The following is a 15745-nucleotide window of genomic DNA, read 5'->3' on the forward strand; positions in this document are numbered from 1 at the left end:
GTTCAGACTCTAACAAAGGCTAGGGCAGGGTGTTGGAGACTAAAAAACTTAAGTTGCAATGAGAAGTCTTTGGTGGTTGTTCTCTGAGGAAATGAATATAAGCTAATTCTATACAAATGAATTCTCAGTATTGGTCATGATATCCACCAATTTGTTAAAATATGTTAGATGCAAACTTATAACTTGAATCTACAGATGTAGTTATGTTATGAAAACAAGCATGTAACAGACACACTACCATTCTTAATAACTCCACGTTATCTCTTATACAAGTTACTGTGAATTTTAAAGAAAGTATCACCACCACAATGTCATAAAAATCAAATGTGTTTGCTGCAAACTGAAGCCCTGAATATGTCCGGTTTGGTTTCTGAAGTTGTTGGAAAAAATAGTAGACTACTTCCTCCTAAGAACTACTTTTATGAACACAATTCAATTTGGAGTATTTTAATTGCTCGTGATTGCTGCAATAGATTTGAGATAGGAATCAGTATATCAAAATCACCAATGTGGCTCAATTAATATGATTGAGCTACTCAAAAGGACAAGGAAATAGGTTGTACCTCACCTTATCACAGAGTAGAAAGATGTAGGCTTAATGTGTTTCTAATTCCTCTTTCCTCAGGCCCAGCCATTCCCATCATCCGCCTTACTGGAGGGAGCAGTGCGCATGAAGGCCGGGTGGAGCTATACCATGCTGGTAACTGGGGCACTGTGTGTGATGACCAGTGGGATGATGCAGATGCGGAGGTGGTCTGCAGGCAGCTGGGCCTCAGGTTCATTTCTGTTCTTCTTCTGTTCTGTGTAAAGTGTGGAATCTGTCATTTCTATACCAAATGCAGGTGCTGTGTGTTTAAATTGTGCACTTCCTTGAACAAATAGGAAAAAGGCCACCTTGTGATCTTTGGACTAGGTTGAAGGCTCCCTGGAGAGAGCTTATGTGTGTACACCCCTGTAGGCTGTTTGTTTCTGAATTCAACTGATTTTATATCCTCAAGAATTTGACTAAGCCTTTACTGCTTTTTGTCAGTAGCCTTTGCATTGCTCCTGGTAATGGCAGCTGATAGTAACTTATCAAAGGCATATGATGAAAGGAGTTGTTAGGCTTTAACTCGAGTTCTTGATTCATTTAAATTTCAGTTTTAGGTAAACTGGTTCCAATGGTGTTAATGTTTATGGTGTTGATGTTGAGTTACTCACCCCACCACCAACCACCTGCCCAGGCTCCTTTGCTTCTTCTGTCCCTATGTCATGTCAACTTTGACTGGAGTTTAATCCCTTTCCTTCAAGGATTGTTCCAACTTTTATCCCTTACTTCCTTATTTGTTAGGTATGTCCTTAGAACAAAGGATGTTTATTGATCTACAAGGGAAATAAGTCCCAGCCAGGGTAAGATAAATGAATCATGTACAACAGACACAGCAATAGGAACACCAGCCTTTTATGTTATTCCAATTGTGATTATTTTTTTTTCTGGAATAGCATGTTATCATTTCAGATCTTTTAATCACTCTCTGTGGTAATTCTGAGCATTTGTATGACAAGCATAAAAATTTCTCTGATTATATTAGGAGATCTTTAAATAGTAAATATTTTACTTCATTTTCTTCTTATTGGGTGGGGAGCATATCTGTTGATAATCCATGTGGTGTCAGGGATCAAACCAGAGCTGCTGCCACTTGAGTACATCCTCAGGTCAATATTTTACTTCAAATTTGAGAAAATATTTTTTATGGGTACTTAATGGGGAGAGGGGATCCAAGTTGGGTGACCTCTGGAGATTAAACCTTCTATGTCCATGTATCATTTCGTCCACTTAAGCACAAAACCTGTTTGTATCATGAATCATTATACTTATGCTTTGGTAACTGCCCCTTTGTTTCAAAACAGATTATATTGAAGTCTTTCAGTGTAAACTGTATATATTTTAACACTTTATTTCTAATTACCTTAGTATTTTTTGGGGGGTAAGGAGTTTGGGCCACAAGTGATGTTTCTTAGAGGCTGTTCCTGGCTCTGTGCTCAGGAGTGACCCTCGATGGTCTTCAGGGGATTGTATGTGGTGCTGGGAATTCAGACCAGGATTGTGACACCACAGCTACATTCAAGGCGAGAGCTTCTCCTGTACCCCTTCTAGCTCTGAGTATTCATTTTTTATACATTTTAAACATCTCCTACATTGCCAGATTACATTATCACAGCTATAATTACTGTAATGGGTAATCACTCACTATAATGGGTAATCATTCTTCATATTATCTCATTCCTCATCATACTGAAGTCCCATCTTTGCTTCCACAGTACCCTTGAGAGAGGGTTCATGTGAAGCACTTTAGACCAGGGTCTTCAAGTGCTTCTAGGTGCTACGTCCCCTCCAACCTCTTTCAGGCTGAAGTGTCATTTTCAGTTTCATTGACACTGTTGTGTTAGATGAAGCCAGTTCCAGAGAATGACCCGCCTCCTAGTTTCCTTATTCCCATTATCATTTAATTAGCTATACTTATAAATTTTACATATAAAAATACCCCAGTGTGTGCATATGTATATTTACTGGGTATCAATTATATGATCCATGGCATGCTAATGGACTTTTATTCAAGTTACTAAGAAATACATGCCTTTCCCCAAAATACTAAGAACTTTCAGAGTATATTAACAGCATATTTAACATTAGCAATTACAATATGGTTTAGTCTATGTTTAATCCATGTAGAATTTTAAATGGCACATTTCTGTGGAGGAAAGACAGGCTTTTATTACTTAGGAAAATGCATAAAAATTTAAATGAGGCATTGTGAAGATTAGTTACATATCTGTTATTTACAGTTATAGAAGTGGCTCTAATAATGTCTTGTAATGTAAAATTCTCTGAGAGTCAAGGAGGATTGTTTACACTGAAACAATTCTTTTCTTCTTTTACCTTTTTGTGTCACATCAGTGATGCTCAGGGGTTACTTCTAGCTCTGCACTCAGGAATTAGTCCTGGTGATGCTTGGGAGACCATAAGGGATGCCGGGGATTGAACCCAGATCATCCACGTGCAAAGCAAACACCCTCCCTCCTATACTATTACTCTGGCTCCTGAAAAAATTCTTTTTTTTAAATGTAGGAGTACTGCTCTTTATTCAACCATTGATTAAGCTGATTGAATTGGGCATGAACTCCACATTCCTTTTATTTTTATCCAGAATGTTAATTTTATTATTTTTTTATGATTTTTTAATCACCATGAGATACAGTTACAAAGCTTTCCTGTTTGAGATTCAGTTATACAATGATCGATCACCTAACCCTCCACCAGTGCACATCCTCCACCACCAAGGTCACCAGTTTCCCCCCACCATCCCACCCCATCTCCACCATACTCTCTTTTGTATCACTTGTTATGAATAGCATAAGGTGTTGCATGGCTGCAAGAATGGCCATGCACTCCTGGAATTCCAAAATTTTAGATAATTAGGGTCTGGAGAAATCTCTGCAGCAAGCTGCTCAGTTTGGAGATTCCTTTGTGTCTCTCCGGATCATGACCAGTAAGGAGATCAAGGAGCAGCAAGAGGCAGTTTGTGGGTATGATTTCCAGGATCCCATGGGAACTGGGGTGGGGGATGAGAAGGACTGGCCCATCCTCTATCCCTTGAGGCCTGGAGTTTGCTGCCGTCACTGGACCCACATACCTGCACTTCTCATTGGGATCTGGAAGTTGGTGGCCACCAGGGATTTTAGGGGACAGGTAGAGGGACAATGCCTGCCCCTGTCTGAGGCACCCTGATGAAATCAGCCTGCCTTAAAGTCTGAGCATCTCTGCAGCGAGCTGCTTGGTTCAGAGATTCTTTTGTGTGTCTTTGGATCGTGGCCCTTGTATCCATCTTTTCCAGAGAAATAAACTATTGGCATATGCCCTGCAGGGTGCACCCTTTTGCCCTCATTGTGCCTCATGGGCAGCCCTAACTGCAGCATTTGATCTCTTTCAAGATTTATGGGTCTCTGAAATAAAAAGGCCAACAAATTAGCTTGTATAGCTGAGAGGAAGGTGGTTTGTGGGGTGGCTCCCACATCTTGGGAGCCATTTAATTTCTCAGTAAACTTGACCCCAAATTGTTGGGGTCTGGCAAAAGGCACAGAGGCAATTTTGGGGTATATGGAAGTCTGAAGGCACCATCAGGCTGCTGATGCACTTGTTCCAGAGGTACAGGTTGACCTGCTAGTAGCACCATATCCCGACTGAAACAATTCTTACACAGAGGCCATGTTGACAAACAATAGTCTATCGCATTGAAATCTTATAGCTAGGACCCAGCTGTAATAGCACAGTGGCTAGGACAGTTGTGGCTGAGCTCCTATCAATGGATCATCACAAGTTCAAAACCCCGTGTGCACTGAATGTGATTCTGGAAGCTCTGTTGTTTGCGATCTCCAGTGCTGACAGAGCACTACAAAGCATTACAAAAAGGAGTTCAAGCCCCAGTGAGTCCCCAAATTAAAAATGTTTGTTCCAGCTCCATGACCTAGAAGTATGTCCTTTGGCTAGCACTTGTGTCCTAGCACAGGGACCCCTGGATGGCCCACATCCATACTGTGTGTTCCTCAGTGGAGATGTGACACACCCCATGTGTGCAAGCATCACAATTAAATGAGTGAAAATTCTGGTGAACGTTTGGCTGAGTGTGCAAGCTCTACAACCTGAAGTGTGACACTTCAGCAAACACCACAGCTTGAGCACTGCAGTGAGATAAAAGTGACACCTTTGTTATACAACAAAAGTGGAAAAAGGGCTGAAAAACAAATAAATTAGAACAGGCATTTATAATGCAGAGAGAGGAAAAGAGAGAATGAATTTAGAGATAGAATCACTAGGAAAACTAATAGAATTGAACGCACCCTGTGACTTAAGTATTTATGTCTTAAGAATGAACTCTGCTTCTTTTGTGTGAGAGGATTTGTATTGGGGCCGGAGCAATAGTACAGTAGGTAGACCCTTTGCCTTGCATGTGGCTGACTGGGGTTCAATCCCTGGCATCCCATATGGGTCCTTCAAGCACCATCAGAAGTGATTCCTGAGTGCAGAGCAAGGAGTAACCCCTGAATATCGCTTGGGTGTGACCCAAAAAGCAAAAAAAAAAGAGAGAATTTCTACTTGGAAGAGTTATTAAGAGGAAATATATCTTTAAGTAAATACGACTGCAAAGATCCACCACAGCCTATGCAGCAAACAATAATCCAGCTTGGTGGAGAAGTGTTTTTATTGTACTATGCTGGTCTTCTGAGCTGACTGTTTTCATTTGTCTTTCTTCCACTTCAGTTTATAGTTTCCACTTCACATTCCTTCATGAATTTGCATTAGAGCAACTGCTTTTCCTCTGGAATTTGTTTTGCTCACTTGAGTGCACAATACTTTTAGATTAAATCATTTTTATGGCACATGGTTGATAGCAGACAGCATATTAACTGCTTGTCTCAATTTATGATTTGTTCCTAAGCAAATTTAATCCCAGTCTTGTTTGCTTTGTTCAGTTCCCAAAGGGAAACTACCTCATTCTTCCTTAGAGTCGTGGTTACAATTTCTCTATGAGTTATCGGCTTTGTAGACCTTCATCTTTTAATGCTATCTGTAGATTTGGGTAGCTGGCAAGCTTCTTAAGTGCAAAAGGAATTTCTGTGTGTGAGACACTTAAATTTGATGAACCCAGAACTTGATGAAAGATGAACAGGAAAGGAAGCAGCCAGATGTTAGAAAACTGAATTGAGCATGCATATGTATACAATGATGCTTTGGGTTGAAACATTTTAATTAAGAGTTCTCTTTGTGCTCTGAATATTGAAGCATATTCCCCTGTTTTTCTTTTTTTTTTAATCTTGTTAACATTTCTAATTGATTGATGTACTGTGATTTACAATATTGTTGATTATGGTTTCACGTGTATATAATTGAGGATATTATACTGAGTAAAGTTAGTCAGAAGTAAAAGAATAGATACAAAATCATCTCGAGTTTCAGTAGGGAAAAATGAAAAAGTTCAAGACTGGAAGGTGGTAAAAGTTGTGCAACAGTATGAATGTACTTAGTGCCACTAAACTTTGTACCTAAAATGGTAAATTTCATGTTATGTTTATTTTATAGTAATCAATGAGTCATCTGGAAGAGGGGAGCCTGGGAAATGTAGACTTTATGTTAGATAGACATTCTTCTTCTTACAACCCAAGGTTTCATTACTAATGAGAAGAGGAGACTAAATTGAAGAATAACCAGCAGTCTGAAATATTTGTGGTGACTGAAAATATAAGAAACAACAAAATAAGCAAACAACAAGTCATGCATGACCTTTAGAGTAAATAGACATGGAGAATTATGGATTTATTAGAAATGTACTTTTATCAGGGGCAAGGGAAATAAACTTTACCAATTTTTGGTATCTAATTCAGGATTATTATATTATGTTCATTTGTTTAGTGGCATTGCCAAAGCCTGGAGTCAGGCATATTTTGGGGAAGGATCTGGCCCTGTCCTGCTGGATGAAGTTCGCTGCACTGGGAATGAGCTTTCTATTGAACAGTGCCCAAAGAGTTCCTGGGGAGAGCATAATTGTGGCCATAAAGAAGACGCTGGAGTATCCTGCACCCCTCTAACAGGTGAGGATTCCCTCCTCTTAATCTGTCAACTCTTACCCAGCATCTTTTGGGCTTATCTTTTCTCTTCAATTTTGATAGTTTTACTAAATGAGCAAATGTAACCTACAATGATACTATAAATGAAAGCTAACACTCATTATATACTAAAATGCTCTCTCATTTATAGATGATCTGAACTTTTCAGCCTAAGGATATAAGGCCCTATAAAAGTAGACCACAACATATGCAGCTGTTGAAATATAATGGTATTACCCAATAATGAAACTCAGTATGTAATATTGAGCTTCAGATATTAGGTATTATACCTTTAGTACATTCATCTATGAACCTGTTCTGACCCTAAAAATGTGTTTATGACTTGTAAAATGATACATGGAATTATTAATTAAGCACACTTTCAAGCCCATTTCAGATTGTATTTCACTGTCAAAATATATCTTAAAAGAAGGGCATGTATTTCTGAGTGCAAGGTAGTCTGTGTGTGTTTGTGTGTTTTCTTTAAATGAAATGATTAGCAAGAGAATTTGAACCATCACACACACAGGACTTCTATAATAAAAAGCTTGAAGAAAAAAATTGAAGCTTTAATATATTTTTTTAACAAAAATAAAAAAATAAGCTCTTAGGACCTTCAAAGCACTAAAGTTATATTATTTTTCCCACTTGGTTGTATATATGTGCATATGTTTGTATTTTTATAAGCAAAATTAATTTATACATTAGAAATAGGTAGATTTATGCCATATTTAAGCCACATAATTTTATTTTCTTAAGCTTCAATTCCCTTATTGCCAATTTAGAATAGTATTGTGTAGTGTTCCAATGAGGTAATATCTGTAACATTTCTTTGAGACAGAGAAGTATTGCATTAACAGGAGTCTGTTATTAAGGGACCATCATTTGTTTCAAAATAAAGACCCCAGAGATTCATGGAAATCCTTGTTCAAGATATATATGCATATTACAATTGTGGGATGTTTGTATTATTTGGGATGGATATGGATTTTTAAATCTACCTTTCGAAATAAATTTTTTGTCTTATGTAAGAGGCTCTTTTTAGGATTCTCTCGAAATTAAATATTCATGGAGGGCATAGGATTTAAATTTTGTCTGTATTACCAATTAAATTTAGGCAAGATATATACCCCAGTTTTTATAATTTATGAATACCTAAGGAATAATAACTGCATTGACATGATAGATTGTTCTTTATACAGTATAGCTTTTTATATGTATTTCAACAATTTTTTATTCACAATGAAAATGTTGAACTATTCCCCAAGTTATATTTTGATACTTTTAATATTTAAATGACTTTTATTGTTCAGATTTAAGTAAATTAAAGATAAATGATAGAGAAAATTATTATTTAATCATGAGAAATTGAAAATAGCTACTTTGGAGTTAGATAAGAATCTTGTTCTACTCAGAGAATATGAGTGCAAATAAAAATGAAAGAATATTTTGTTAGAAGATTTTAGTAACCTCATAGCAGTCATAAAGTAAGTTTAACAAAAGACTGAGTGAGAGACGTGAATAGGGTGGTGATGTTTCTAGTGGAATGAAATATTGTTTTGCCTGTTTGGGGATCTAATTTGCTTATTTTATGTGTCTCCTTATTGCAGATGGGGTCATCAGACTAGCAGGTGCAAAAAACAGCCATGAGGGTCTCCTGGAGGTGTATTACAGGGGTCAGTGGGGGACTGTCTGTGATGATGGCTGGACTGAACTGAATACATATGTGGTTTGCCGACAGCTGGGATTTAAGTAAGAACCATTGATACTAAGACAGATGATGCCCGGGAGCTAATATTTGAATGCCAAATTTTAGTTTTTGAAGTCTCATTTTGTCATCTTTACTTGAAGTTTATATAACACTAAAAATATACATTCTTTATTAGCTATCTACTTAGTTATATACTTACACAAATAAAAAAAATAAAAAATATAATTTCCTGTGAAGAATAGGCATGCCTTACTCTTTTCTCGTTTACTTGTCCAATCCCTGATACTCTTCTTATTGGAGCCATGGGTGACTACGTGTATTCAAGTGAGATTGTGTGCATTGATTTCTTGACTTCATTCTGATATTGCTGCTATTGGGTTGTTGTTAGTTCTGACATCATCGGATCTAAAATTGCAGAGAATTCCTTTGTCAAATGCTTTGCTATTATATTATTCTCCTTCAAAAATGTGATGACAAAGTATCACTTTTATTTGAGAAAAAAAAGTCTTCTGTTAGGAGGTGACCTTTAGAACTCACCCTTGACCCAACTCTCTTAAAAGCTGTATCATACTTTGGATAATATATTTCATGTCAAACACATAATGCATTCCAGAATAAAGACTTAAGTTGGTCGAAGAAACTGCAAATGATGCCTTGGAGCTAATATTTGAATGAAGTCATGAATACCCATTCTTTTTTGTTTTTCGTATTGCCATGCTATGCTTAAAATAATCAACTCATGCTTGAAAAAATTGGCAAAGTTATTACTTTTCCAATTTTTTGAGATAGTGAATTGCAAATAAAGGAAAATTGAATTAATGAAACTTTAATAAAACTTACTTTCATTCAAGCTATGTCTATGTAAATATATTTTAGATTTATAAAAGTCATATAAAATATTACAGGAATTTTGGGGAAAATAAAATTAAAAACTACTCATAATTCCTCCATTCTTATACCATTATTATTGCAACTTCAATGAATAACTTTATATACTTGCTAGTAATAGACAATTTCCATATCTAACTTTTAGTCCTTATATTCATACATACCCATAAATTTTTTATCCTGACATAGTAATAATTTTAATGATAGCATATTCTACTAAATAACTTAATATTTAGATTAAACTTTTTTATTAGTGGCAATATTATCAAGGAGATATAAATTCACACATTGCCTAGTATTTTGAATTTTTATGGGCAGTACAATTATTACAACTTTTGGTCTTAGACCAACTAAATAAATACTATCATTTAATTAACATGAGTAACTTAATAAATGTCGCTTCAGATTCAAGTAAATCCTCAGGCTAAGAACTGTATCCTGTTTTCACAGGTTCAAAGATACATAAAATGTATAAATACTATAATTTATTATTTCATATTTTATTATTACAATAACATTATATTTCCATATTTTAATTTTCACAAATCATCTAATTTCTTGTAAATACATGTATAAAAACTTAAGTATTCTAAAATGTCTTAGAAGGTAAAGGTCTAAGTGATTTTGAAAAATAAAATAGAATATCATTATTCTTATTTTATTGGGCGGCTTTCCAGGCTTTATCTCACTTTAGCTGTGGTATTTGAGAAATTAATGAACTTTTAATTTTGGTATAAGATGACCCCAAAGAGGCCTAGAAAAGTCAGTGAAATAAAATGAGCTCAGATACCTCATCAGAGCCAATGCAGGTTAAATATTTTCACTTTCTAGTTCATCAAGAAAATTCTCATCTTCTCAGATTTCATGATCAGAAATTTGTGGTTTACCTCTTTCCACACACTCTGGTTAGTGAGTTAATTTGTAGACAAAACACAAGACTGACCAGAGAGGAGGGATTCATTTTAGTGGCCCATTGAATCAGTAAGAAATTGTTACCATGATCCAGGTGTGTGATTTAGCAAACACTCCTGTTAGAACTGATTGCTCATGATATGAGGAAGAATAAATTCTTAGCCTCTGAAATCATCAGAATTGTTATTTTTGTTCTTCCTTGAAACAAGAGACAGATGTTCTACATATAATGTTTACTTTTTTGCCACAGATATGGCAAGCAAGCTTCTGCAAACCACTTTCAAGAAAGCACAGGACCTATATGGTTGGATGATGTCAGCTGCTCTGGAAAGGAAACCAGCTTCCTTCAGTGCTCCAAGAAACCGTGGGGAAGGCATGACTGCAGCCATGGGGAAGACGTTGGTATCACCTGCTTCCCTGGCAGTGATGGACACAGGCTCTCATGGGGTGAGGACTGGCCACCATTCTGAATTCAGTAGATCCCTCCCCTCTACCCACTGAAGCCTTTCTCATTATTACCTTTTAAAAATCATGTTCCTGCAAATGAGCTAATTTTCTGTAACCGGTATTTGGAGGAAAATAATCTTTTGAACCCATCATTGTTACACATTTCTATTCTGAGTTATTTTCTTTACCTTGAAGCCTAAATGTCTCAGTAAAAATGTTCATAATTATGACTGAAAGATGGAATAAAGAAGCTGTGATGACCAGTCTTCTACTGCTTGGTTAGATTTTATTTGCTTTGAATTCTCATGAATTACTGCTCTGTCCAATGTAAATATCCCAAGCTTCTCAATGGAATAATTGGAATCATTGGATTAAATACTCCACATATCATTTTAAGATACTAGGTTAATCTAGAAATCCATTAAGGACCTTTATTATCCCCCACTTTCTAGTGTCTTCGGTCTGGTAGTTGGATATGAAGTAACTTGCTCACCTAACAATCTTGAAATATTTAAGGATAAAGATCCTCTTTTGGGGGGGTTTGAGGGAGGGCCCACACCTGAAAATGCTCAGGGACTACTCCTGGCTCTGCATTCAGGAATTATTCCTAGTGGGGCTCAGGGGACCATATGGGATGCCAGAGATCAGAGATGGAACCCAAGTCAGCCTCATGCAAGATACACGTGCCCACAGTACTATCACCCTGGCTTAGATAAAGATGCTCTTGTGAGCAGAGAGTAGCACGTATTCTTGCTTGACTTGAATCTTACAAAGGGGACTGATTCCTTATGACTGAAAAACATAGATGGAGATATTCAAGAAACTTAGAATGCTACCATAATTGTATTCATATCTGTGCCTGTATGTTTTTTGTGCATAGATATTAAAATATCTGTGCATTTTAACTTTTCACCTTTTGACTTTATGGTTGAATGAACTCCTTCCTTGCCCTCCTGTTTTGAGACTGTCAGACTTAGTCTTCTCATTCTAAAATGAACTTGCTGAATTTTACCATGTAATTTCTATTCTGATAAGATGTATGTTACATTTTATCAGACTGCATGGTTGATTCTTCATCATGGAAATACACTGAATCAATCTAGCATTACCAAGTAGAAATACAACATCACTCCATTCCTTATAGCTCATCTGTTCACTTTCGTGTCTTTTTCTTTGTATTCTTATTGCTTTATTCTTATGGAGGACTTAAGCTCCTCCCAACATTACAAGATGTATGACTGCATGAGGTCGGAAGAGTTGGAACTCCAACTAGAATAGAGCCTCTCAGCCCCAGACAACAGGCATTTGGATCAGAGTGAACAGTTTAGATGTTCTCCATCAGCACTCCAAGGGATCAAATACTGTGTACTAAATCCTATATCTGGAGTTCTATACTGAGTGGGTGGTTAAATATGTCCCTGCAGTTAGGACAATTCATTTATTCAGTTTCCCTGAAGATCTTAAGTTCTTGACACCTTTTTTTTAATTAAAAAGTTGAGAGTGATCATTATTAATAAAACATGTGATCATTATTATACATCTCTTTGGTCCTAATTTTGGTAGTGTCTTATTAAGTATTAATTTTCTTCTGTAGAACATTATGTCTGAGTCAAATCTTCTTTGAGAATGGAATCATATTTCCATTTTTTCATCCTGAGAGATAATTACTCTCCCACTTGCCGAAAAAAGATCATATGTTTAAAAGAGAAGCCCAGAGAAGAAGCTTTTGGAATAGTGATATAAATCACATAAAAGTGAAAAAAAACTATGTCCATAAAACAGCTTTGTTTTACCATGCATTTTATATTTGCATATGATGTAGAAATAAAAAATATGTATATTATTACTGCCATCACAAAACAGTGAAGTGGTATGTATTAATAGAAAAACTTGTTTGTCATCCCATTTTAGCTCAAAGTATTGAAAAAAATTATTTCACAAAATTAATATAAAAATTTGGTTTAGAATTACTGTGTACTTTACTTATATAAAACATACAAATAATGCTTTAAACACAATTATCTAGATGCTACATGAATATTGCCTATAGAACCACTGGGAGATCTTATTCCATGTGCCTGTGCATCTTTGATTTTAGAACAAAAACCCCAAAATACAAAAGTAAAACTCTTAAGAATTTCATGTTTTTATTTTTTCTTTGAGGATCACTTTTTCACCTTATTATTCTTACAAAAGAGCGTCAAATGTCACATGCATTAATTATAAGTGGGGAGTTTCAGATGTACTCTTTTATGAGATACTTTACACCCCTCCCTCATTTCATTCTAGCTAACAGTAGGTAGTGCAGAGAACAGACACTCAATAAACACTCCTGTTGATACTGACTGATATTTTCTGTTGATATTGACTCTCTACTGATTCTGTGCTTCCTCGCTCATGAGTGAGTATGACAGGCAGAGAGGGCAGGACCAACTGTGGGGAGACAAGGAAGAAGCACCCTTGCCCCAGGAATTCAAGAAGGTTGTGCGTGTTTTGCCAAACGTACTATTTTCCCCCCAATCAGCAAATGCCAATTTAAGTAACTTTAAATATAGGCTTAAGCCTATGAATTGATCTTTTATTCATTAGCTGCCTACCCACTTGACCTAGTCATCAGACTTCATTTGTATTCTCTCTGTCCTTAGCAGTAAATTTATGGGGCCCTGAAGCTGGGGACTCGGCTCATAATTAGGTAACCAAAAGTATGCGTATTCACTTGCATGGTCTTGTTACAAAATACCACAGGCTGAGTGTTTTAAACAGTGGGGATTGTTGTCTCACAGTGCTGGAGCCTAGGAGTCCAGAATCAATGTATTTATAGAATTAGTTCCTTTTGAGGACTATGAAGAAAGAATCCTTTCCAGGCTTCTCACCGTAGCTTGTCGTTGTCTGTCTTCAACCTGTTTCTCTTTTTTATTTATTTATTTATTTATTTTTTAATTTTTATTAGTGAAACACCATGAGGTACAGTTGTCGACTTACAAATTTTTGTGCTTGGATTTCGGTCATACCATGATCAAATACCCATCCCTCCACCAGTGCCCATTTTCCACCACCAAGGATAATATCCCTCCCCCCCCATTCCCCCCATCCCCCCCTGACACTGTGGCAGGGCATTTCATTTTGTTTTCTCTCTCCTTTTGGGTGTTGTGATCAGCAAAAGAGGCACTGAGTGGCAAACATGTTCAGTCCAGTCTACTTTCAACCTGCATCTCCCCTCCTGGGAGGATCCTCCAAACACCCTCCATTTGGTGCTCCCTTCTCTATCTGAACTGTCCTTTCCCCAAGAATACCCGGCTGGCCTCTTAGCTATGGAGCTGTTTCTCTTTATCTTGTCTTCCATCTATTTTTTTACACCCACATTTTCCTTTTTTTTTGGTAAATATACCATTCCTAATGGATTAGGGCCGCCATCAGACTTTTATTTATGACACAGAAAGTCATATTGAGGGTTTGGGATCAAACAACACCTCATTATCAATGTTGAAAGATATTACAAAAGTTCCGAAATTACTTCATTAGCACAGCTTAGATAAACCTCAATTTGCTAGTAAATAGTTTCTCAACTTTCAAATCATAGCAATTTTTATGACTTATGCCCTTCTTTGGAAATCAGTAACAAATAGGAAGTCTTAGATGGAAATTGTCCTATTGATTGCCTTCTTTTTCTTCCTCTGCCAGCATTTAATAATTAATGACATTTGTGTTCATTTATGCCTTCCTTCCTAAAAATCTTAGTTTTATAGAATAAAAATCCTTCCTGTTCCGCCCCCTCTGTCTTCCCCTCTCCTCTCCCCTTCCCTCCTCTCAGCTTCCCTCCCACCTTCTCCTCCCCTTCACTCCTCTTCTTTTCCCTCCCTCCCTTCTCCTCCTCTCCTCTCTTCTCTCCTTGCCTCTCCTCCCCTTCTTCTTCTTCTCTCCCCCCCTCTTCTCTTCCTTTACATTCTCCCTTTGTCTCTCTTCCTTTTCTCTACCCTCCTCCTCATCTTCTCTTTCTTTTATTGCCCAGCTGATTTTATAGAATATTTAATAGCAGATTACAGTCTATAAAATATCTCATGTGTACTTGTTTTGACTTTTCTAACACTTTTCAATCATGACTTAGGTTTTCCAATCAGACTGATGGATGGAGAAAATAAGAAAGAAGGCCGCGTGGAGGTGTTTATCAATGGCCAGTGGGGAACAATCTGTGATGATGGCTGGACTGATAAAGATGCAGCTGTCATCTGTCGGCAGCTTGGTTACAAGTAAGAAAGCACAGGTTACTTGAACATTTCTGGGGTTTTTGGTTGTTTTTTGGTGGTGGTGTGGTGGGGGTGGCTTGTCTTAATAAGTTATTTTTCAAGTGAAATTAATTTACAAAATTCAGTGATGAATACTTGCAGTATGCTGGTTTGATTCAGACAAATAAGTCTGTTCATTTTTTCCTGTCATCATGCAAGGAATATACATGTCACGAGAGTAAGAGAGACTTTATTTAATAACTAGAGAGTCTAATTCCTAGATTTTCATGTTCTGCTTTCTGTCCAAGGTGTGAGCCTCTTTGTTCTCTCTGAGTCGCTCTGTCAGCACTGTATAGCCTTCGATGACACTGGAAGTTACTGTTCAATTTCCTGGTTCACAGTACTTTATATTCTGTAAAGTCACTGTAACAGTGGATTAGCAAGCAATGCAAGAAGATTCGCTACCTTCTTTTAGTTTTCATATTTGCAAACAGTTGCCTTTTTTCCAGTAGCCTGTTATTTTTATTATTTAAATTATGATTGATGATGATGACTTTTCTGTTTAAAATGGCCCCCCAAGCAAGTGACTAAATGGCTTTCTGAACTCAGGAAGGTGGAGATACTCCTTACAGAGAAAAGGTTGTGTCACTAAGGCGTCATTCAGGCACAACTTACACCTAGTGTGACCCGAAGCAAAATTAAAAATTGGGAGTGTCTGGTACTTTCAGCAGTGCTCAGGGTCTGTTTCTGGATCAAGAGTGACTCCTGGAAGTGCTCAGGAGTCGATATGTGTTATGGGAATTAAACCAGGGTTTGCTATATATAGACAAGCGTCCTAACCCTTGTACTATCTCTCTGTCTTGAAATGGGATTTCATATAAGAGAGTGAATGGTATTTGTTCTTGGAATTCTTACAAATCTT

General features: G+C 36.9%; 1 protein-coding gene across 1 annotated transcript in view; it reads left to right on the forward strand.

Moving 5' to 3' along the window:
- Positions 1 to 15745, forward strand: part of PRSS12 (serine protease 12) — a 59909-nt gene that overhangs the window by 19108 nt on the left and 25056 nt on the right. The window contains exons 2-6 of the mRNA XM_056116826.1: positions 626 to 776; positions 6449 to 6627; positions 8253 to 8394; positions 10404 to 10600; positions 14706 to 14847. Coding sequence (XP_055972801.1) covers positions 626 to 776; positions 6449 to 6627; positions 8253 to 8394; positions 10404 to 10600; positions 14706 to 14847 — 811 coding nt within the window. The remainder of the gene's footprint in view (positions 1 to 625; positions 777 to 6448; positions 6628 to 8252; positions 8395 to 10403; positions 10601 to 14705; positions 14848 to 15745) is intronic.

Source organism: Sorex fumeus, unplaced genomic scaffold (genome assembly GCF_029834395.1).
Source record: "Sorex fumeus unplaced genomic scaffold, SorFum_2.1 ptg000033l, whole genome shotgun sequence".
NCBI lineage: Eukaryota > Metazoa > Chordata > Mammalia > Eulipotyphla > Soricidae > Sorex > Sorex fumeus.